This window comes from Mobula hypostoma, chromosome 7 (genome assembly GCF_963921235.1).
Source record: "Mobula hypostoma chromosome 7, sMobHyp1.1, whole genome shotgun sequence".
In the NCBI taxonomy this organism is placed as follows: Eukaryota; Metazoa; Chordata; class Chondrichthyes; order Myliobatiformes; family Myliobatidae; genus Mobula; species Mobula hypostoma.
This window is the reverse complement of record NC_086103.1, coordinates 128,289,686-128,315,407: the sequence shown is the minus strand read 5'-3', so window position 1 is coordinate 128,315,407 and position 25,722 is coordinate 128,289,686. Positions and strand designations below refer to the sequence as shown.

Genomic DNA, 25,722 nt, shown 5'->3' with positions numbered 1-25,722 from the left:
TCGGGGGAGGAAAACGCCATTTCAGTGTGGACAGAGGGTCAAAACAAAAAGAAAAAGCTTCGGTTATGGATTTACGGTCGAGTGTGGGCGTAGCCTGAGTTTAAAAGGCACCCAGAACAATGGTGATCTTGGAGCTGCAGTCTGGGGCTAACTGCAAACAAAGAAACATTCCATTTGTCCTCAGGTGCCTGCATCTGCATGGGCGCGGCCCAGAGTCAGTGGCGATTAACATTTATTTTGGGTGTCTGGAGTGTGGGTGTGAAGATGGAGGTGTTTGAAAATTATATGTAATTCAATGGAAGCATTGTGGATACGTCGTAACTATAGAATTGTCCTGCTGTTACCTTTGATCTGTAGCATATAAAAGTGTAATGTAATATTGGGTCAGGGAGGCCTCTCCTACCAAGAGATACCGACTATATCACCAGCTTCAGTGACTCTCTGATGCCGTGGATCACAGTCACAAGACTTCCCCATACCCAATTGATTGCAGTGTAGATTTATTCACTGCTGATAAATGTGTATTTTTATGTTGATAGGAAGTTTTGAGTTTGATTTATTTGCATTTACCATCCCTTGATCCAACCACCCTGAATTCTGAAATTCCTCCTCCGAACTTTCCTGCTCCCATCACTCTCACTGTTTTAATGACCCATTCAAAAATATTCGAGGCCAATTTTTCTGCAATTTGATTTTAGTAAACCAACCGAGAATTTTTTATATACTGAATCACGTATAGCAATATAAGTTGTCGTTAGCTTTCTTCTTATGCTCAGGCTAGAGAATCAAGCATAGAATAACCACTCTCCGGACTATAATCTTACACTAATCTATGCAAAAACCATTTAGCCTAACTTGTTGATTCATAATCATCAGCCAAATTTCCATCTGTGTGCAACAATTTAATTATAGTTTTCTACCTGCTGCAAAATATCTTGGATACAACCTATCTGTCATTTATCCCCAAATTCTAACATATTAAGGACCCCCAGCACCCAGGGCATGCCCTTTTCTCAGTGTTTCCATCAGGTAGGAGGTACAGAAGCCTGAAGGCACACACTCAGCGATTCAGGAATAGCTTCTTCCCCTCACATTGAACCCGTCAACACTACCTCACTTTTTCAATATATATTGTTTCTGTTTTTGCACGATTTTTAATCTACTCAATATACACATACTGTAATTGATTTACTTATTTAAAAATTTTTTTTCTTCTATATCATGAATTACATTGAACTGCTGCTGCTAAGTGAACAAATTTCATGACACATGCCGGTGATAATAATCCTGATTCTGAATCTGATATTCCCTCCGCTCTTCTGACTTCTTCTTTTCAAATATCTTTGAAAGAGTCCCCCTCTCCCCTCAACATATCACTCACTGCCAAGCTCACTGTTTACAATGAAACATAATGGGAAAGGTTCCAGAATTCCTCATGATTATTTCAGCCAGTTTATGATAATATGCGGGTGGCAGGGTGGAGATATGTCTCTACCAGAGACTCCTTCCCTCTGCTAGCCTGCAGGAAACCCTTGTGCAAGGTGTAGCACCCATTTACCTTCCCACGTGAAGCCATGGGAAGAGGTGGTGGATGGTCATATGAGCAGGTGGTGCATATCACAGGTGCTGGTTATGCAACCACCATCTCTAAAAGAGTATTGATAATGGTTGGGGTCACCCACCTTGTAAAGACACTGCCCAGAAGAAAGCAAGGGCAAACCACCTCTGTAGAAAAATTTGCCAAGAACAATCATTGTCACCATGATCACCTACAATGTAAGACATAGCACGTAATGATGATGATGAAATTTCATGATCATCATTCAATAACATATTATGTCCTCCACTTTTATAGTCTCATATTCATTGAGGGTTTCATTTCACCCCATTTTTTTTACCTGGCAATTTTCCTGTATTCACTCTAAGTCTTGGTAAAACTAGCAGTAAAACTGGTCAGACTAGATCTTGGGTGTACACATTCTTCTAAATTGAGTGAGCGATTTATTTATTTATTCAGCAAAACAGCGAGGAGTAGGCCATTCTGGCCCTTCAAGCCACACTGCCCAGCAACCCACGACCCCGATTAACCCTAACCTCATCACAGGGCAATTTACAATAATCAGTTAGCCTACCTGGTATGTCTTTGGACTGTGCGAGGAAACCAGAACCATGGGGAAGGCGTACAGGGACTCCTTATGGAACAGAGCCAGTATTGAACTCTGAACTCTGAACAGTAATAGTGATGCTCTAACCGCTATGCTACTGTGGCATACTGACTTGTTATTTCATATCCCCCATTAGGTTGGTTCTTAGCACCAGCACTAAACTACACAGTAACTAGAAATAAGATGTCAGTGACTTACCACCTACCAACAGCTATATACAGAGTCACAGAGGCGTGCAGTACAGAAACAGGCCCTTTGGCCCATCTAGTCCATGCCGAGTTGTTACTCTACCTTACGCCATCTACCTGCACTTGGACTATAACCCTCCATACCCCTCTTTCTCCATGTAACTATCTAAATTTCTCTTAAATGTTGCCATTGAACCTACATCTACCACTTCCACTGGCAGCTGATTCCACATCTGCAGCACCCTCTGGTGAAGAAGATCCCCCTTAGTGATTCTTAGAGATTAGAGAATCTTAAAGATTTCACCTTTCCCCCTAAACCTATAACCTCTCGCAGCAGTCTCACCCAACCTCAGGGTAAAATGCTTGCATGTATTTACCCAAGTTATACCCCTCATAATTTTGTATATCTCTATAAGATCTCCCTTCATTCTTCTATGCTCCAGGGAATAACATCATAAACTAATCAAGATTTCTTTATAACTCACGTCCTCAAATCTCAGCAAGAACCTTGCAATCACGGATCGTGGATTACAGCAGACACCGAGAGAGGCTAGCCCCTATTGACATCAGTGGGATTGCAGTTGGAAGGGTGAGTAGTTTCAAGTTCCTTGGTGTACACATCACTGAGGATCTCACCTGGACTGTACATACCGGCTATGTGGTGAAAAAATCGTAACAGCATTTCTTTCATCTCAGATGGCTGAAGAAATCTGGCATGAGTCCCTAAATCCTCAGGACTTTCTACAGGGGCACCATCGAGAGCATCCTGACTGGATGTGTCACTGCCTGGTATGGGAACTGTACCTCCCTCGATCACAGGACACTGCAGAGAGTGGTGCAGACAGCCAGCGCATCTGTGGATGTGAACTTCAACTTCCCTCAGTTCAGCAGCAGGTGCATAAAAAGGGCCCAGAGGATCATCAGGGATTCCAGCCACCCCAACCACAAACTGTTTCAGTTGCGTCCATCCGGCAAACGGTACCACCGCATTAAGCCCAGGACCAACAGGCTCCGGAAAGGCTTCTTGCACCAGGACATCAGATTTATCAATACACATTGATATAATTGCATATCTGACTGTGCATTGTATTGCACTGAATTGACTTTATTACTTATGTCCTTCATATACACGAAGAATAAAAATCTTCATGTTATGTCTCCGTCTAAATGTGCAATGTGCAATTTATAGTAATTTATAACAGGACAGTCAATATAACATAGAAATACAATTGTATCAGCATGAACTAATCAGTCTGAAGCTGTCCTGGAGCCTGTTGGTCTGGCTTTTATGCTGTGGTACCGTTTCCCGGATGGCAGCAGCTGGAACAGTTTGTAGTTGGGGTGACTCGGGTCTTCAATGATCCTTCAGCCTCTTTTTACACGCCTGTCTTTGTAAATGCAAGCAACACACACAAAATGCTGGTGGAACACAGCAGGCCAGACAGCATCCATAGGAAGAAGCACCGTCGACGTTTCAGGCCGAGACCCTTCGTCAGGACTAGACGAAGGGTTCTGACGAAGGGTCTCAGCCTGAAACGTCAACTGTGCTTTTTCCTATGGATGCTGTCTGGCCTGCTGCGTTCCACCAGCATTCTGTGCGTGTTGCTTGAATTTCCAGCATCTGCAGATTTCCTCGTGTTCGTGTCTTTGTAAAGGTCCTTAATAATGGGAAGTTCACATCTACAGATGTGCTTGGCCGTCCACACCACTCTCTGCACAGTCATAGAGACATAGAAACATAGAAAACATACAGCACAATACAGGCCCTTCGGCCGACAAAGCTGTGCCGAACATGTCGCTAACTTAGAACTACCTAGGCTTTACCCATAGCCCTCTATTTTTCTAAGCACCATGTACTTATCCAGGAGTCTCTTAAAAGACCCTATCATCTCCACCTCCACCACCGCCGCCGGCAGCCCATTCCACGCACTCACCAATCTATGTGCAAAAAACTTAACTCTGATATCTCACTTAACCCTGATATCTCCTCTGTACCTACTTCCAAGCATCTTAAAACTATGCTCTCTCGTGCTAACCATTTCAGCCCTGGGGAAAAGCCTCTGATCATCCACATGATCAATCCCTCTCTTAATCTTGTACACCTCTATCAGGTCACCTCTCATCCTCCGTCACTCCAAGGAGAAAAGGTCAAGTTCACTCAACCTATTCTCATAAGGCATGCTCCCCAATCCAGGCAACATCCTTGTAATTCTCCTCTGCACTCTTTCAAAAGTGTCCTTCCTACAGTGAGGCGACCAGAATTGAGCACAGTATTCCAAGTGACCAGGGTCCTATATAGCTGCAAAATTACCTCTTGGCTCTTAAACTCAATCCCACGATTGATGAAGGCCAATGCACCGTATGCTTTCTTAACCACAGAGTCAATTTGCGTAGCAGCTTTGAGTGTCCTATCAACTCAGACCCCAAGATCCCTCTGATCCTCCACACTGCCAAGAGTCTTACCATTAATACTATATCCTGCCATCATATTTGACCTACCAAAATGAACCACCTCACACTTAATCTGGGTTGAACTCCATCTGCCACTTCTCAGCCCAGTTTTGCATCCTATCAATGTCCCATTGTAACCTCTGACAGCCTTCCACACTATCCATAACACACCCAACCTGTGTGTCATCCGCAAATTTACTAGCTGATCCCTCCACTTACTCATCCAGGTCATTTATAAAAATCACGAAGAGAAGGGGTACCTTACAGATTACTGAGGCACACCACTGCTCACCGATCCATGCAGAATATGACCCATCTACAACCACTCTTTGCCTTCTGTGGGCAAGCCAATTCTGGATCCATAAAGCAAGGTCACCTTGGACCCATGCCTCCTTACTCCCTCGATAAGCCTTGCATGGGGTACCTTATCAAATGCTTTGCTGAAATCCATATACACTACATCTACTGCTCTACCTTCATCAATGTGTTTAGTCACATCCTCACAAAATTCAATCAGGCTTGTAAGGCACGACCTGCCTTTGACAAAGCCATGCTGACTATTCCTAACCATATTATGCCTCTCCAAATGTTTATAAATCCTGCCTCTCAGGATCTTTTCCATCAACTTACCAACCACTGAAGTAAGACTCACTGGCCTATAATTTCCTGGGCTATCCCTACTCCCTTTCTTGAATAAGGGAACAATAACCGCAACCCTCCATCCTCCAGAACCTCTCCCGTCCTTACCGATGATGCAAAGGTCATTGCCAGAGGCTCAGCAATCTCCTCCCTCACCTCCCACAGTAGCCTGGGGTACATCCTGTCTGGTCCCGGAGACTTATCCAACTTGATGCTTTCCAAAAGCTTGGGCACATCCTCTTTCTTAATATCTACATGATCAAGGTTTTCAGTCTGCTGTAAGTCATTCCTACAATCGCCAAGATCCTTTTCTGTAGTGAATACTGAAGCAAAGTATTCATTAAGTACCTCCGCTATTTCCTCCGGTTCCATACACACTTTCACATTGTCACACTTGATTGGTCCTCTTCTCTCACGTCTTATTCTCTTGCTCTTCACATACTTGTAGAATGCCTTGGGATTTTTCTTAATCCTGTCCACCAAAGCCTTCTCATGGCCCCTTCTGGCTCTTCTAATTTCATTCTTAAACTCCTTCCTGCTAGCCTTATAATCTTCTAGATTCAGATCATTACTTAGTTTTTGAACCTTTTGTACACTCTTCTTCTTAGCTAGACTTACAACAGCCTTTGTACATCATGGTTCCTGAACCCTACCATCCTTTCCACGTCTCATTGGAACATACCTACTCAGAACCCCACGCAAATATCCCCTGAACATTTGCCATATTTCTTCCGTACATTTCCCTGAGAACATCTGTTTCCAATTTGTTTCCAAGTTCCTGCCTGATAGCCTCATAGTTCCCTTACTCCAATTAAACATTTCTCTAACTTGTCTGTTCCTATCCCTCTCCAATGCTATGGTAAAGGATATAGAATTATCGTCACCATCTCCAAAATGATCTCCCACTGAGAGACCTGACACCTGACCAGGTTCATTTCCCAATACCAGATCAAGTACAGCCTCTCCTCTTGGAGGCCTATCTACATATTGTGTCAAGAAACCTTCCTGAACACACCTAACAAACTCCACCCCATCTAAACCCCTCACTCTAGGGAGATGCCAATCAATATCTGGGAAATTAAAATCTCCCACCACAACCCTGTTATTATTCTTCCTTTCCAGAATCTGTCTCCCTATCTGCTCCTCGATGTCCCTGTTACTATTGGGTGGTCTATAAAAAACACCCAGTAGAGTTACTGACCCCTTCCTATTCCTAACTCCACCCACAGAGACTCTGTAGACAACCCCTCCATGACTTCCTCCTTTTCTGCAGCCGTGACACTATCTCTGATCAACAGTGCCACACCCCCACCCTTTTGTCTCCCTCCCTATCCTTTCTGGAACATCTAAAGCCTGGCACTTGAAGTAGCCATTCCTGCTCTCCAAACTTTCTCTATTTGTGAGCCAACCTCCCTTTCCTCCGTCACTTCAGTTCAGTTCCCACCCCCCAGCAATTCTAGTTTAAACTCTCCCCAATAGCCTGAGCAAACCTTCCCGCCAGGATATTGGTCCCTCTCGGATTCAAGTGCAACTCATCCTTTTTGTACAGGTCACACCCGCCCCAGAAGAGGTCCCAATGATCCAGAAATCTGAATCCCTGCCTCCTGCTCCAATCCTTCAGCCAGGCATTTATCATCCTCCTCATTCTATTCCTATACTCACCGTCACGTGGCATAGGCTGTAATCCTGAGATTACTACCTTTGGGGTCCTGCTTCTCAACTTCTTTCCTAACTCCCTGTAGTCTTTTTACAGAACCTCCTCCCTTTTCCTAGCTATGTTGTTGGTACCAATATGTACAACAACCTCTGGCTGTTCTCCTTCCCACTTCAAGATATTTTGGACGCGATCAGAAACATCCTGGACCCTGGCACCTGTGAGGCAAACTACCAACCGCGTTTCTTTCCTGCATCCACAGAGTCACCTGTCTGACCCCCTAACTATAGAGTCCCCTATCACTGCTGCTGTCCTCTTCCTTTCCCTACCCATCTGAGCCACAGGGCCAGACTCTGTGCCAGAGGTGAGACCACTGTTGCTTCCCCCAGGTAGGCCGTCTCCCCCCAGCAGTACTCAAGCAGGAATACTTATTGTGAAGGGGGACAGCCACTGGGGTATTCTCTAGTACCTGCTTCTTGCCCTTCCCTCTCCTGACTGTTACCCACTTCTCTGTCTCCTGTGGTCCCGGGGTGACTACCTGCCTATAGCTCCTCTCTATCACCTCCTCACTCTCCCTGACCAGACGAAGGTCATCGAGCTGCAGCTCCAGTTCCCTAATGTCATCTCTAAGGAGCTGCATATCGATGCACCTGGTGCAGATGAGGTCATCCGGGAGGCTGGGAGTCTCTAGGACTTCCCACATCTGACACTGAGCACGGAAAACCGGCCTGACACACATACTCTCTGTCTTCCTTTTAAACAGATAACCAACCTCGCCTTGACCCTTTATCATCTAAGCCCTGTTGAGCCAAAGCCTTCCTATTCTGTCTCCCTCTACTCCGTTGCCCGCTCTGTAAATCTGTCTTCCTTTTAAACTCTTCCCGCTGTTCTCACTGGCCAACCTCCACGCGCTTGCTCAGTCGTGTCCCATTCAAACTGCTGAAGAAATGACCATCATCTTCTCAACTCTGCTCGTTTTTAAACTCTTCCTGCTGTTCTCACTGGCTGACCTCCATGAGCTTGCGCAGTTGTGCCCCATTCAAACTGCCAAAGAAATAACCTGTGACTGAGGGAAGTACAGCTCCCGTACCAGGCAGTGATGCAGCCAGTCAGGATGCTCTTAATTGTGCCCCAATTGTATCTGACTGTACATACATGTATACAATACAATTATGTACACAATCTTAGTAGAAGAATGCCCTTAGCTCCAGTGGAGTCATCGGGATGCCATTTTTTTTAACAGACTTTCTTATTTTTATGAGGCCGGGTTGCTAGCTCGACGCTCAACCCAGCACGATGGAAAACGTGCAAGGTAGCCAGCTGGATTCAAACTCGGGAGCCTTCGCTCCGAAGTCTGGTGCTGATGCCACGATGCCACCAGCCGGTGTACACAATCTTAGTGTTTGGGCAATATCCTTCCACATCTCCCTTCCTTATTGCTTGTACATTGTGACGGAGATGCAACAAAAAGATTTTTACTCCCTCATGTTGTGAGATGGATGTAAGAAATAAAATTCTAATTCTAATAATTTTCTGCACTCTTACAATCTTACTGCTATGTTTCCCGTAGGTAAGTGACCAGAACTACCCAGAATAATCCATCTTCAGCCTCACCAACATCTTAAACAACTTCAACATGACATTCCAATTCCTTTACCCAATGCTCTGATTTCTGCAGGCCAATGTGCCAAAAGCTCTCAACAACCCTATTTACCTGTGATGCCACTATGCATCTAAATTCCTGGATGCCTCTGTTGTACTGCAAAACTTAGTGCTCTACTACCCACAAAAATCTGACTCTGGTAGGACTTCTGTTAGGTAATAACATTTAAACTGTGGTTCCACAACATGATCAGCTCTGTACTTTCGCCAGAAAACTTCAGCAGTACAATATTTATTTTGGCAAGAAGATATAAGTTCTGTTCTGATTGCAGAATTAGATTAATTGCATCAAGATTAATGTCTGAAAGTCATCTATAATATTTATTGCAAGTGATGCACATTCTAGACTACCATTCAAGTGATGTTGACATTCTCAGGAAACTGGGTAGAAATTACAGGTTTGTGAAAATTGATAAGCTTATTTGAATAAGCAAAGATATTCTTTCTTTCTCATGAACACTATGTTCATTGTAATATTAATGTAGGTTAGAATTTTAAGAAATGCCTGAGGGAATACACTATAATGAATGACAATTTTGTAGCTGGTGTTATAAACAAATTAATTGCTTCGCATGTAGAATATGCAAGGGTTGAATGTTAAAATGCCAGTGGGGAAGGGGTAGGTAACAAAATACATTTAGAACTAAGATCGATTTAAATCTTCATCACTTTCAAGCAAGGTAATTATATAGCAATAACTTCACAAAACCATCCTGTGAAAAATAGGCACTTGACAAACAGCAACTGCATATTTTAAACTGTAGAAAAGGTGTCCAAATTGGAATCAGTTATACTTCCATGTGGTGTGCAGAATAAACTGCCCATTTGCACTTTAAATTAGTACAAATGATCTTCAATTCCAGTTTATTAATGTTTTATGTTAAGATATTGTAAATGTTAATGTGAGACATTCAAGCTGACAACAATGATAAACAAAATTTCAGTTCGCAAAGTTCAATGCATTTGAAGAATGGTTCCATCCTGGGTATTTGAAATGAAGTGAGATTAGATTTAATGAGCTACGCATAGATTAAAAAGCAGAAAAAGAGTCAAGAGTAAGGGGCAAACATCAGTGTTTCTGAGCTAATAACAGCAGCATGCACTGAATGATTAATTACCAAACCAGTAGCAACACATCCATCACTGTAAACAGTTTGTGACCGATCAACAATGTTTGGTAGGGAACTTTCAATTGATTCTATTGCAAAATGTGTACCAAACAAGAACCACCTGTTCAGATTTGCATTCTGTGCTGAAAGAACTGATCTCAGTTAGTGCAGCAGGTAACCATTATTCTCTGTCTATAGTGGTACAGCAGTCAAGACTACCCAAAATTTGATTCTGACTGTGGGTGCTGTGTACACAGAGGGTGTGTGTACTCTCTGTGACCATGGGGGTTTTCTGAGAGTGTTCTTGTTCTGTCCTACAACTCAAATAACTATTGATAGTTTAATCGCTCCACAGGTGGCTGAGGACGCCAAGTTTTTCAGTATATTTATGGTAGAGGTTGATAAGATTCTTGATTGGTCAGGGCATGAAAGGATACAGGGAGAAGGAAGGGGATTGGGGCTGAGAGGAAAAAGTGGATCAGCAATGATGAAATGGCAGAGCAGATTCGATGGGAATAATGGCCAAATTTTACTCCTGAAGCTATTGGTTTTATAATTGGCAACTGGAAATGACTCCTTTGTGTAGGCTTGCATGGCAAAACTGTGGGCTGAATGGCCTTCAGTACTGATAAAAATGTAAGATGAAATCTAACAGGAACCACAGGCAGATACCCCATGGGAGTGACAAAGACAGGGCAATGGGATTTTGTATATATCGTATTTAATGAGGTCTTTTGTGGTAGGCTGATCCAGAAGATTAAATAAAATTGGTTTCATTGGTAGATTGGATTCAAAATTAGCTTGGGCATAGAAAAGAGAGGTTAATGGTGGAGGGGTGCTACTCTCACTGGAGCTTTGTTCTACAATGATAAGTGTTGGAACCTCTTCTGTTCATAATATTCAGTCTATGTTGGCACCACAATGTGTGCCATCCTTAGGTGTGTTGATTGATAACACAAATGACACATTTCAATGTTACAATGTACACTTGATAAATAAACCTGAACCTAAAATTTAAATCTAAATGGTGATAATGAAAATATAGGTTGGCTGATGAGTAAATTTGCAGATGACACAAAAAATGGGTGGACTTGTGAATACTGAGGAAGATTGTCAACGTAAACAGTAGTATATAGCTTAGCTGGAAACATGGGTAGAGAAATGGCAGATGGAGTTTACTCCAAACAAGTGTGCGGTGTTGCACTTTGGGATGTCAAACATAAGAGGATGTCAAGCATAAAACATCAATAGGATTAGCTGCTGCAGACAACTCTAAGCACCACATTTCAAGACTGATGTGACTGCATTAAAGAGGGTGTTAAGGAAATTTATGGGAATGTTGCCAAGAGTGGAAAAAATGTTAGCTTTAATTATAAATTGGATTGGGTTAACTTGTTTCCATTGCAACAGTGGAGGCTGAAGGGAGACTTAACTGCAATTTATTAAAGGCTCAAGAGGAGGGACATACTTATCTTTACAGGGAGGCCAATAAAGAGTGATATATTTAAGAAAATTAGGAGAAAAGGTTTTACAAAGAACATACTCTGTTTGTGTCTGAGTTTTAAATACTCCACCAAGAAGATTGTAATCCCAGTTCAGAAAAGGATGTTGCTGAGTAAGTGATCACCTGTACAGATAAAGCAATTGGTGAAGAAGGCATCTGAATACTCAGGTTACCTTCTCGTGTCCCAATTTTTATCATTCCCCAAACTCTTCTGACTGGGAAGTCACAGAGGTTGTAACTGTGCACCTTCAACTCTCTGCTGCCCATTCACTAGAACCAAATGAATGTCTCTCATTGACATTTACTGTGGTTACCCAGGAACTGGATGAAGCAGGTAAAGGCAGAGAAGGTGATTGCAAAGTAGTACTTTATCTTGCACATGCAGCCAGCTCTCAGACAGGCACGGTGCATATTTCATGGGCTGGGAATGAGGGGGGGGGTCTACATGTAGTGAATAATTGGGCACCATGGTGTAGAAAATAGAGAGGACAACAAAAGTTGCCAGATCACAAAAGGGCAAGAATGTGCACTAGTTCTGCTCTGAAGGAATTTCATGTGTTCATGTGCAGAAAGCATCTGATTGAGTTCAGATATCCTGCAAAATATCTCAGAAAAATAGTGCTGAGAGACAATCATCATGTAGGACACTGGCTGATACTCAATACAGAGCTCTGCACTGAACTTGGCACTCAATACAGTTGAACTGTACAGTTTTTCATAAATTCTATTGTATTTCTTTATTTGCATGTAAATACTTGCAACAAGGTTACTATATGGTGACATACATGTACTTTGATAATAACTTTACCTCGACTTTGACTAAACAAATATTGACAAACAACCAGTGTGCAAAATAAGACAAATTGTGCAAATAAATTAAAAAATAATATTGGGATCATGAGTTGTAGCATCCTTGAAAGGGAGTCTGTAGGTTATAGAATTAATTCAGTGTTTTGGTGAGTGAAGTTATCCACGGTGCTTTAACTGTGCCTGAACCTGGTGGTGTGGCACCTAATGACCCTGATCCTCCTGCCTGATGTTTAAATTGATTTCAGTGCATTTAAAAGTCAGCACAACATCGTGGGCTGAAGGGCCTGTATGGTGCTGTGTTCTATGTTAAGAGTAACATTTCATTTTCTTCTGTAGTTCTCAGCTGTATTATTAACAGAAGTATTAGCTGATCTGAAGGTTAGCAAACTAAAGTGCAGCAATTGACTATCTACTTGTAATACCCTCCAAACAGCAAAAGAAAATAAAAGTACAAATTCATACTGATAAAGAATTAGCAGAATTATAATGCAATTGCAGAATCAAATTGATTTTAAAAGGCACATTTTAAAACATTCCATGAAGAGTTTATAAAAGGCATAGGAAAGAAAACCATACCTTTCACTACCTTATCCAGATAGTGAGCTTGAGAGATAAAGCACACAAGTAATTCAGGAGAGATTGAAATGACAAGATTTCTACCGAGGTTATTCATTCATTACATTACAAAACAAAACAAAAAGAAACATTAGCAGTAAAATGTCAATAAAAACAGTACATTTATGGTACAAAAAAAGGATTGTGCAAATACTTTATCTGGTGTTCTGGCTTTCATTCTATTTTTTCAATATCATACCAAGTATTTACATGTACAATATAAGAAACACTTGAAAATTCTTGTGACAAAGAATATGCAGATTATATAGATGCTTCAGTTTAACTTTCTGAGTTACTAGAAGAAGAAAGCCCTTAACTCCGAATGGAGTCATCGGGATGCCATCATGATGGCTTTTTTTTTTAGCAGGCTTTCTTATTTTTACGAGGCCGAGTTGCTAGCTCGACGCTCAACTCAGCATGGATGGAAAGCATGCAAGGGAGCCGGCTGGATTCGAACTCGAGAGCCTTCACTCCGAAGTCCAGCACTGATGCCACTATGCCACCAGCCGGCCATTCTGAGTTACTACTTTCCATGAATTCTGGTCACATCGTCAAAATTAAATCTCTCCAATCCAGCAGCCATATATTCAAGTACTAACATCCAGTGGCCTGGAATTCATTGTCTAAACCTTTCTTTTTGACTGCTCTTTGCCTCCTTAAAACATCTCTTCCTGAATAAACCTTTGGTCATGGCCAAATATCACCTTGTGTGGCCAGATGTCATATGTTGTTTGATGATTAGCTTACAGGATAGTTTGCCTTCTCAAAGATGCTTTTAGGTTACATTGGAATCTGGATATCCTGTGCATATCCTTGTTTTACCATATAATTTTCAACATTAAAGTTATATTTTTGGTTCGTCTCAATCTACCATTTTTATACAACTCCCTGTTTTATTCCCAATAGAAGATTTATATTAATTCCAGTTTTTAAAATTACCAGGTAATAGTGCATGATTACTTTCTGCTGGTGAAGCTTAAGGAACAAGCATCAGTATCAAGCTAGATGCTAGAGGTCATTACTCATGTTTGATTATTATAAACTGCAGAGATTGAAAGATAATGATAATTACACGGAAAAGATTTGCTGGAATTTTAAGACTCAGTGGAGGATTTATAATGGTGGAATCAAAGGCTGCACAGTAGAAATTCAGCAATAGTTTTAGTTCTTTTGAGTGGTGAAAGCCGAATATTTTGCACATGGTAAAGATTAACATTTTGTTAGGATATCCTATTAGCAAAGATTTAAATACAGAAGGTACCAATTCATTTAACTGAAGAATAATAAATACACAATCAGGAGAATTGATAACTGACATATGGATCTAATCTCGAAAACCTTGATATATTCCATCTGTATTTGAAATGACTGGTCTGAGTGCCCATGAAGATCACAATGATACAGGAAAGACATAATCAGGAAGTTTCGTGGAATATTGCATTTACTTCAAGAAGTTTGAAATTTCAGGAGTTGTAGCTATATTTCAATAGAGTTTGATCAGACACATGGAATACTGCCACTCAATGAGGGGGGAAGTATACTGATGTCTGAGAGGACTCTAAAAGATTTCCAAAATTACTGCAGCTTTTACAAGTTGCTGTTCAGTAGAAGATAAATAAATGCAAATTTTATTTTTTCAAAATCAGATGATTTTATTGTTATCAAATCTAGTGTTTTTGAAAGTGGGGCATATCCCTCAGGTGGATATGGAATATTAAATTATGAGTTGCTATCTCTACTTCTAAAATAAATGACTGTGCAGAACAATGAACTTATTATTATCAGGTCAACTATGTTGTGAAATCATGCAAAACAGTCCATAAAAAATGTTATATATGTGGGGCTGATTGAAATTTCTGAGATGGTATTAATGGATATCTTTCAGAGGTTAGATTATATCAAAGGGCATTTAGCATATGGAATTAAGATGCAGATTATCTGTGATATAATCACTGCTGGTTCATTTTGAGAGGCTGGGTGGTTAGCTACTGACTCAATGATTCTTTAATGTAAATAGAAGATTAAAGGAGGTAACAGAACAATTCACAATGGCAAATGAATTAGGTACATATACAACAAAAATAATCAGATTGATAATTATTTATTATGATTTAACTTTGAAAAGATTTGTGAATTTTCTCCTTCAGAGTCAGAATCATCATTTTACTTTTCAGCTAAGATGTAACCTGAATGGAGAAAGTATCCTTTGTACACTGTACAATATGTATTTAGCACGCTAATCCATAGGATAATTTGGAAGACAGTTCTGTTCATTAGTATATTTATACATAGATTCAAACATATTAACATTTAAATTATCCTTACAAAATAATAAATAATTTATTGCCCTATCTGCCTCTATGCATTAAACAGCTTAGTTATGCAATGCTGTTGAATGGTATGTCTCTGTTAGGAAGCCAGTCTCACATTAATCTTAATACAAAAGTTTACAGAATAAAACAATTAATTTTCATGTTATGTTCAGTTATGTGAAATTAAACTGTTATGCTTATTTAGTAGGGGGAAAAAAAAAGAGTCCAGACTTCAGAAATATTTGTGTCCATTTGTAAAGCTAGTCACATATTGATACAGACAGAATCAGAGCAAAAGAAAGCAAGGGCTAAGGAAAGACACAAATGGGAAAAGAAGCAATATTGTTAGCCAATATTGTAAGCATTTGTTTCTTTTTATTTTATATCTATGAAGCATCCTCACTAGACATACCTTTATTTTATTTTAAATATTTTTGAATTGGAGACAATGCTTCAGTCAGAGGAAGTTATGTGTCTGTCTTTGGAAGGATAAACCAGGTTGGATCGTGCTTAGTGAACGGTAGGGCACTGAGAAGTGCGGTAGAATGGGAATACAGATCATTAATTCCTTGAACACAGCATCACAGGTGGATACAGTCAAAGGAGCTTTAGGCACATTGGCCTTCATAAATTAAAGTATTGAGTTGTGATGTTATGTTGAAGTTGTTAACAAAGTTGGTGAGTTCAAATTTGGATAATTGTGTGCAGATCTGGTCACCTACCTAGAAGAAAGATATCAGTAATGTTGAAAGAGTACAGAGAAAATTTACAAGGATGTTGTTGGTACTTGAGAAGTTGAGTTATAAGGAAAGGTTGAATTAGTTAAGGTTTTATTCTCTGGAATGTAGCAGGATGAGCAGAGATTTGACAGGGGTATATAAAATTATTAGGGGTATAGACTGGGTAAATACAAGCAAGCTTTTTCTACTGAGGTTCGATAGGACTACTACTAGAGGTCATGAGTCAAGGGTGAAAGGTTAAATGTTAAGGGGAATCTGATGTGTAACTTCTCCGTTCAGAGGGTGACATGAGTGTGGAATGAGCCACCAGTGGAAGTGGTAGATGCGGATTTGATTGCAACATTTAAAAGAAGTTTGGATAAGTACATGGTTGGGAGGGGTGTGGGTCGATGGGACTAGGCAGAGGAACAAATTGGCACAAGCGGAATGGACTGAATGACCAGTTTCTCTTCTGTAGTGCTGTATGACTCAATAATATCTAATTACACAAAAGGACTGGCCACTTTCACATTTAAAAGGCATCTATTTCTATCTCCTGTCATGATCTTTTTGCCCTTAGAGCACAATAAATGTTCAATAAAACTGAATAGAAGGTTAAGGGACAGCATCTCTATTTCTAATGTCGCATTTAACACTGAACATTGCATCAAATTTTACATCCCTTCTTGAACCAATTTTTGTGCTTTCTTTGTTTTCTTACCATGTTTTCTCTGAGCACCATTATCACTTCTGTCATTTAATCACCGGTATCTTCCTATCATAGATTATCCCATTTGTTCATCCTTCCTGCCTCACCTTGTTTTTACAGTATTAAACCCTATTACATTCGTGGTACTTCTAGCTTCAACAGGTTATTGACCTATCGTGATAACCTTTTTACCCTGAGGGCATTCCTGGTTCTGATTTCAACCTTGTCATTTTTCTGTGTTACAATAGCAACTTTTCAAAGAAAATCTTGGGTTCACAGAATATGTATTGAGTGGTAAGTGGAAAGTTGTGCTCTGTATAAATTGCAAATACACTTAAAAATTTAAGGCATTAAGTCTATTAAATTTAGCCAACACTTTTAAATGCAACTTAACCTGGACAGGACACTTGGCGCAATCATTTAACTGGGAACTGAGGGTTAAGTTTCAGGATTAAATAAACATATAGATCAGAACCAACTTGGATTCATGCCTGAATGTCACGACATGGATTAGGGTCTGAGTCAAGATAAAGCATGGATTGGGGTCTGAGTTAAGATAAGGCATGGATTGGGGACTCAGTCAAGATAAAGCATGGATTGGGGACTGAGTCAAGATAAGGCATGGATTGGGGTCTGAGTTAAGATAAGGCATGGATTGGGGGTCTGAGTCGAGATAAGGCATGGATTGGGGTCTGAGTCAAGATAAAGCATGGATTGGGGACTGAGTCAAGATAAGGCATGGATTGGGGTCTGAGTCAAGATAAGGCATGGATTGGGGTCTGAGTTAAGATAAGGCATGGATTGGGGGTCTGAGTCGAGATAAGGCATGGATTGGGGTCTGTCAAGATAAAGCATGGATTGGGGACTGAGTCAAGATAAGGCATGGATTGGGGTCTGAGTCAAGATAAGGCATGGATTGGGGACTGAGTCAAGATAAGGCATGGATTGGGGACTGAGTCAAGATAAGGCATGGATTGGGGGTCTGAGTTAAGATAAGGCATGGATTGGGGTCTGAGTTAAGATAAGGCATGGATTGGGGGTCTGAGTCAAGATAAAGCATGGATTGGGGACTGAGTCAAGATAAGGCATGGATTGGGGTCTGAGTCAAGATAAGGCATGGATTGGGGTCTGAGTCAAGATAAGGCATGGATTGGGGGTCTGAGTCGAGATAAGGCATGGATTGGGGTCTGAGTCAAGATAAAGCATGGATTGGGGACTGAGTCAAGATAAGGCATGGAATGGGGTCTGAGTCAAGATAAGGCATGGATTGGGGACTGAGTCAAGATAAGGCATGGATTGGGGTCTGAGTTAAGATAAGGCATGGATTGGGGACTCAGTCAAGATAAGGCATGGATTGGGGACTGAGTCAAGATAAGGCATGGATTGGGGTCTGAGTTAAGATAAGGCATGGATTGGGGACTGAGTCAAGATAAGGCATGGATTGGGGACTGAGTCAAGTTAAGGCATGGAATGGGGTCTCAGTCAAGCAGCTAAGTAAATTAAAGGGACTAACCTCAATCAAATTACCAGTGTGAGGCTAATTTAGGGTTAGGTTAGAGAGGATTTCTGTAGATTGCACTGCTGTAAATGGCCCTCAGGCCATATGAATTAATTTCACCAGTAAACTCTAAAGTGACATTGTGCAGTGAATGTTATTATTAAACAGGAAGGTAATTCAGAAACTGGAGTTGCAAGGAAACTTGGGAGTCCTCATACAGAATTATCTACAGATTAACTTGCAGCTTGAGTCAGTGGTAAGGAAGGTAAATGCAAAGTTAGCATTAATTTCAAAAGGACTGGAAAATAAAAGAAAGGATGTAATTCTGAAGTGACGTAAGGCATTGTCAGACTGCACTTGAAATACTGTGAACAGTTTTGGACCACTTGGCTGAGGAAGGATGTGCTGGTATTGCAGAGGGTCCAAAGGTGATTCATGAGAATGATCCCAGGAGTGAAAGGGTTAACGTATGAGGAACATTTGATGATCTTGGGCCTATGCTCGCTGATGTTAAGAAGAATAAGGATGGGGGTGGGGAATCTCATTGACACCTATTGAATATTCAAAGCCCTACATCAAATGGATGTGAAGAGGATGTTTCTCATAGTCGAGGACCAGAGGACACAGACTCGGAATAGTAAGACATCCCTTTAGAAATGAAATGAGATTGAATTTCTTTAACCAGTAGGTGGTGAATCTGTGTAATTCATTGCCACATATGGCTGTGGAGGCAAAGCCATTGAGTATACTTAAAGCAGAGGCTCTTGATTAGTTGGGGCATCAAAGGTTATGGGGAAAAGGCAGGAGCTTGGAGTTGAGAGGGATGATAGTTCGGCCCTGATGGAATGGTAAATGGAGAATCAATGGGCCGAATGGCCTAATTCTGTGTCTATGTCTTATGGTCTTAAGTGCAAGACAGGTACAGAAAATGAATAATTGGAACTAGTGTGATTTGATATTAAAGTGTCTAATTAATTTTGTAGTGGCATGATGCCACCCAGAGACTTCTGTAATCCCATTCTTATCTAGATATATTTGCGTTTCATAGCAACATCGTTGAAAAAATTGTGCTATATGTCTTAAGTTTCTGGATAACGTTTCTACATCCTATAGATTTGACTATCTATTGATAGTATGGAATTAGTTCCTTGAGGATTTGAACAGAACAAGTACTGCCCTGTTGGTAAAATTGTTTCAAAAGTTCTCCCAGAAATTAAATTATCAATAAAAGTGAATCCAATATGATTTTGACTTTAATCTAAAATTTAATGATTTAAAACAAACAGATGGGAATATCCTACTTTAGTTGACAATTTTAGCATGCCTCATATTTCTGACCAATGTCGCACAATTAATTTATTTATTAGAATTGAACTACGACATCTTACTACAATGATGCAGTGATAGAAAGAGTAAAAGAGTGAAGAGAATAGGATATTGCAAAGTAAGTTTAACAACACAATGGACTAAGTGCTCCTTCTTCTCTGGCCACAAAAGAACAATAAACCACAAATGAAAAATCACAACAAAAGTTTAAAGTTCCATTTAACGATCTGCTCATGCCAGACAGCAATACAAACAGATTAAATGTGCTTTTCTTAAATCCTACCAATAGTGCAGTGCTCTCCATTCCACCCAGGGCTGCATTCACACTTGCCATTCTTACAAGTCCCATGTTCATTGCAGCGTGGGTGACACGCTCGCTGATCACAGGAACTGCCCATCCACCCTTCGTCACAGCGGCAGGTGCCTCCAATGCAGATGCCATGGCTGCTACAGTCTACTGCACAAATCTCTGTGGGAGACACGGGAAAATGCCTGTATTATTATCAAAGACATAGCAGTTCAGTGACCTGTTCAGCAAGAGTAAAAGGAGCTTCTTTACACCCTGAACTTTTAATTCCTTTCAACAAAAAGGATTTAATAAGGAGATTACAATAAAATAGAGATTACAGAGTGCACCTTTAAATGGTCCACCTACTTCACTTACAGACTCCTGCTAACTGATGTTTCATCACTGTTCTTTTGAGATAAAAATGGATGGTTGATAAATTCTGCAGGAAATGTATGAAACATTACATTTAATTAAAAATTGTCAAACTTGAACAGATGGGGAGTAATTTGACACCCACTTAAAACATTAAAGCACACAAATGAATAGCACTAGAAACTGTAGTACTAGAAAAGTAACTCTAACATCGATAGTAAAGAATTAATACCTTGTCCCAACTTATGAAAAACATCTTCAGTTTATCAATTAGGATTTGGTTGATCAAAAAATGCTAAATATTTCTTCTCTTCAGGATCCAACATCTCAAAGTTTACATACTTTTAAAATATATTTTCATCAAAATTATAAACATTGAAAACCTACAGTACAATACAGGCCCTTCGGCTTACAATGCTGTGCCGAACATGTACTTACTTCAGAAGTTACCTAGGGTTACCCATAGCCCTCTATTTTTAAAAATTAGACTTTCTTACACTTACATTTGATGTGTTTTAGCAAAACTTGCATTGTACAATAATAGACATTTTTCTATTGTTTCAATGAATAATTAACTGTTAACTCAAGAGGTAACAGTCATATTAAAATACAGGGAAGGGAATTTTATGAGAATTTGTTGTCTTTTAAAAATGTGTAGTGTATTAACTTGCTTATTTGAAATAAGTTAATGGTTCAACATAACAGCAAACAATTTTACTAAATGAGCTAGCATTGAGCTAGAGGGAGAACAGATCAGTGGGTAAAGATTTGAAATAATATAATACTATTCAAAATGTTCTTATGTGTGAGCTAAAACTTGAAAATGTATCTTTCGAAATAAAAATATTGCTCAGTGCTCTGTGAAATACAGTGTGTAACTTGCACCATTGTGCAGCCATCTGGAAATAAAAGCTTTTAGGTTTTAAACAGATCATTCTCAAATTATCAATTTTTAATTATAGAATATCTTGGTTTCATGCTTCAGTTACATCTGAGCATGTGGTTTTGATCATGGACTTATTTCTATTATAATTCAAATGAATGATGTTGGGTTAATTACCTCTACTGCTTGAATGCAGATAATTTGAATGATGTAAACATATCTGTTGGAATTTATTATACTAATCAGACAGATACGGATCTCCACAAATCCAAACTTCAAGCTGGTGTAAATTAAACCAATTATGTAAAGAAATAAATATAGGTTTCGTCACGTCCTTCAAATTGTGTAGGTAATAATTGGAATGTTAAAATAAACTTGCGAGAAGAAATGCGGAGAAACAGAATAGTGAAGATAAAGTTGGAGACACATTCTAAATTTTTGTAGATTCATTTGTGGACCTTTGTGAAGGTTTCACATCAATTTCGATAAGATAGTTTCTAAATAATTGAAATACAATCTCAACAGATATATTCACAGAAGCTGGATGCTAGAAGTTCTTAAGACAAATCTGCATGTAAGGTTAAAATCTAAAGGATCAATTTCCAATAATAAATTGACAAATTACTTGCAAAGATATTGTGACAAAGAACGACATGGGTTTTAGAATTTTTCCAGATTTTTTTCTTGTAGGAAGCTCAAGATCTGCATCAACATGATCAGGATCTGATGAATTCTGTCCACCTAGTAACATCACATAGGCTTATACATTCATGCTAAATCTGTTCTAAATGAAAAAATCATGGCGAAACAAAGAACAATCCTTAACAATCAGGGTTCAATAAACAGCATTATAAATTGTGGATGAGAAAATTAAAATTGAATATTGTGGATTGAGGTCTGAAGGTCTATTAAATAATGACAGAGTGAGTGTCACCAATCATAGCATAATGTTAAAAACAAAGGGGGAGTTATTATGTTTCAGTTTATAGGTTCTGCCTTGCTGCAATTTACTACTTGGGAAAGACAGCATTTCGTATATCCACAAGATGCTGGAAATGCAAAGCAACACACACAAAATGCTGGAGGAACTCAGCAGGTCAGGCAGCATCTATGGAAATGAATTAACAGTCGATGCTTTGGGCTATGACCCTTTGCTTTCATTCTCAACCATTTGTCTCTCCTGAACACTTCAGAATTACGTAATATACTGAGTTTCAAGTCAAAATGCAAATACACGTCTAAAATATCATACAATGAATTAAATGATATCACTGTGTTATTACAGCTCAGTCAAGGCTAACAAGTCTTACTAATTCAGAATAGAAAGTTCAAGGAAGGGAAAGTGAAACAAAAGTAGTGATAAACTTTAAAAGGATTAAAGAGGATCCTTGTTCAATAAAATATTCAAATTCTAAACAGGCTTGTTGGGCATAGCAGCTTTAAAAGTGGAATGAATTTGAAAGAGCGCATTTGTTATGATAAACTTGGTGTGAGACTGCATTGCCTAAGCAGCCAGTGTCCATATGTTACTGATTAGTGATTCCTCCATTTCAATTTGATTATTGTGAGAAGTCTTTCAGCGTTGGCCAAGCACTTTGCTGCAGGGAGAGAAGGAATGTTGTTACGCAGGTGAACATGAACCACTGCAAACAACCAATTTGCAAACAGCTGGTTGCAAATTGCTAATGCTAATTGCCCAGGAGCTGAAATTCTGCATTCATCGTCAACTGTGAAATGATAAGAGGGTACAGTGGGCCATGAAAAGGCAGAGGGCAAACAGATTAGAGATTTGAATTGCACAGAAACATACATAAAATTATGACACAAACTTTTAATTTTCATTCCCATTGTAGAGGAGATTATCCAATGGAAGCAGATAGTAGCATTCGGGTGGGAAGTCAATGCACTCAGTCTGTGTAATTTGGACCAATTTGCTCGCAAAAACACATTAGATTATTGTAAACACAAGAGATTCTGTAGATGCTGGAAATCCTGAGCAACACACACAAAATACTGGAGGAATTCAATTGGTTAGGCAGCATCTAAGAAAAGGAATAAATTGTCTGCATTTCAGGCTGAGACCCCCATTCTTCACCGTCAGGAGAAAATCTGCAGATGCTGTAAATCCAAGCAAAACACAAAATGTTGGAGGAACTCAGCAGGCCAGGCAACATCTATTGAAAAGATGTTTTGGACTGAGACCCTTCATCAGAACTTTACTGAGGCTTTATCAGGACTAAACTCATTCTTTACTGTGGGTTGTTTCCACCCAGAGTACAGGGATGGATACAGCCAAATTGCACAGATGGAGGCGAGACATACAGGTAAGAGGTAAGAGCACTGGCTCCATGACAACGTTTTCCCTAATCTCTATGGTGTGTCTTTATGCTGCTCTACTGCAGCTGCCATGCAAATTGTTCTTTCAAACCGTACTCACTTCCTAGTGGAAATTGTTCTTTCAAACCATACTCACTTCCTAGTGCAGCAGTTGTGAACATTTCAGGCTGCTGCATTTGGGAAATATGCAGGAAAAGATTTTTGGGTTAAAATCACCTTAAAAGACTTAATAATTGGGATTTTTTTTATCAATTTAATGCTTTTTTAGTAAGTTCCATTTTGCACTTGAATGTTGTGCATTCCAAAAAAAGTGTAATCCCAGTTTCAAATTCCTGCTCAAATATCTGGCAATTGATTCACATAGCAATAATTCAATTTATTTGAAGTTTGATCTCTGTAAAAGAAAACCCATAAGGACTAGTTTCTCAACAACACACACCAAATACTGGAGATGCTCAGCAGGTCAGGCAGCATCTATGAATAACGGTACAGTCAATGTTTCAGGCCGAGAAGGGTTTCCAGATTTTCCTGCCAAAGGGTTTCAGCCCAAAATGTCCACTGTACTTTTTTCCATAGGTGCTGCCTGGCCTGCTGAGCTCCTCCAGCATTTTGTGTGTGTTGCTTGGATTTGCAAGCATCAGCATTTATTCTCTTGTTTAGGACTGGTTTCTCAGCAGCTTCAGCTGATGAAAAATGGATTAAACATCATTAATAACTCTCTGGCAGTCATTTTAACCTCTACTCAGGTAGGTAGGTAAGGGCTGGCAGGGATTTACACCCAACATTAAGTTTAAAAAACCCACTACATATTCAGACATTCCACCTCTTCCGGAAGTTCCGGGACTCTCGTGCATATCGATAGTGGCTCCCTGACGCCCGGAAATTATATACAATATCCGGGAAATAGATTTCTTTGAGAGGGAGAGCGAGCATCTTGATTGGTCTCTCTTTGTGCTAAGAGTGGTCCCCAACCACCGGGCTGCGAGGAAACAATATGATCTGGCGATATGAAACGATATGAGTCAGCTGCACCCTTCCTCATTCCCTGTCATGCACTGTTGAATTTTAATGCACGCGAGGTCATCAGTGACCCTAGGTGTGCAAAAGAATGGGTCCGTAACCCATTTGTGAATGTCCCCGGTGAATCATCCATGTCAGCACGGGGAAAAAGATCAACACCTTGAGCTTGCAAATGACGGTGGGCTGAAAAGTATGTTTGACATAACATCTCTGCCGGCATTCTGGATCAAAGTCAAGGCTGACTATCCTGAGATAGCCACGAAAGCACTGAAAATGTTGCTTCCATTTCCAACATATTTCTGTGAAGTGGAGTTTTCTGCAATGAATGCAACGAAAACTAACTTGCAGAATAGACTGGACATAAGGAACCCCCTTTGAGTATCGCTGTCTCCCATCACCTCTCGATGGGACCGTCTTGTTGCAGGAAAACAAGCTCAGGGCTTCCACTGTTTCAGCGATATTGGTGTGTTGCAATGATTTTATATGTTCATATGGGGAAAATATGCGCTGTGTGTTTAATATCCAAACGTTACTTAAAATGTTATGATGCTATTGACTTATAAGTGACTTATAATTCAGTGGTCCCCAACCTCCAGGCCGCGAAGAATACAGCGGTAGCCGGAACGCACCCAGCACATCTTTGAGAAAAAAGCCGAAATAAACAAGCTAATTAATTAGGTGCCGCCCGGCACGTAAATGTCAGCCCAGATCAGAAGCGATTATTTCGGCTTTTTTCTTAAAGATGTGCTGGGTGCGTTCTGGCCACCGCTGTACTGCTGCATTCTTTGCAGCCCAGAGGTTTGGGACCACTGTTGTAATTGACTTATCACTACGTTCATGGAAGGAAAATATGCGCTGTGTGTTTAATATTAAATTCGTTAGATAAACCCCTTTAGAAATGAAATTGAGTATATTAGCCACTTACAAATGACTTATAGTTGACTTATCACCTATATTCTGGTCGCGTTTAACACCACTTATCTCATTCCCATTCTGACATGTCACACATTTTAATTCCACATCCCATTCCCATTCTGACATGTCTATCCACGGCCTCCTCTACTGTAAAGATGAAGCCACACTCAGGTTGGAGGAACAACACCTTATATTCCGTCTGGGTAGCCTCCAACCTGATGGCATGAACATCGACTTCTCTAACTTCCGCTAATGCCCCACCACTCCCTCGTACCCCATCTGTTATTTATTTTTATACACACATTCTTTCTCTCACTCTCCTTTTTCTCCCTCTGACCCTCTGACTATACCCCTTGCCCATCCTCTGGGTCCCCCCCCTTGTCTTTCTCCCTGGGCCTCCTGTCCCATGATCCTCTCGTATCCCCTTTGCCAATCACCTGTCCAGCTCTTGGCTCCATCCCTCCCCCTCCTGTCTTCTCTTATCATTTTGGATCTCCCCCTCCTCCTCCAACTTTCAAATCTCTTACTAACTCTTCCTTCAGTTA

General features: G+C 40.2%; 1 protein-coding gene across 4 annotated transcripts in view; it reads right to left on the bottom strand.

Annotated features, from left to right (window-relative positions):
• tenm4 (teneurin transmembrane protein 4) overlaps positions 1–25,722 on the bottom strand; it is an 806,559-nt gene that overhangs the window by 133,108 nt on the left and 647,729 nt on the right. For all 4 annotated transcript variants that reach the window (XM_063053966.1, XM_063053965.1, XM_063053964.1 and 1 more), the window contains 2 exons: positions 19,645–19,830; positions 12,759–12,785 (listed from right to left, as the gene is read on the bottom strand). In XM_063053966.1, the coding sequence (XP_062910036.1) occupies positions 12,759–12,785; positions 19,645–19,830 (213 nt within the window). The remainder of the gene's footprint in view (positions 1–12,758; positions 12,786–19,644; positions 19,831–25,722) is intronic.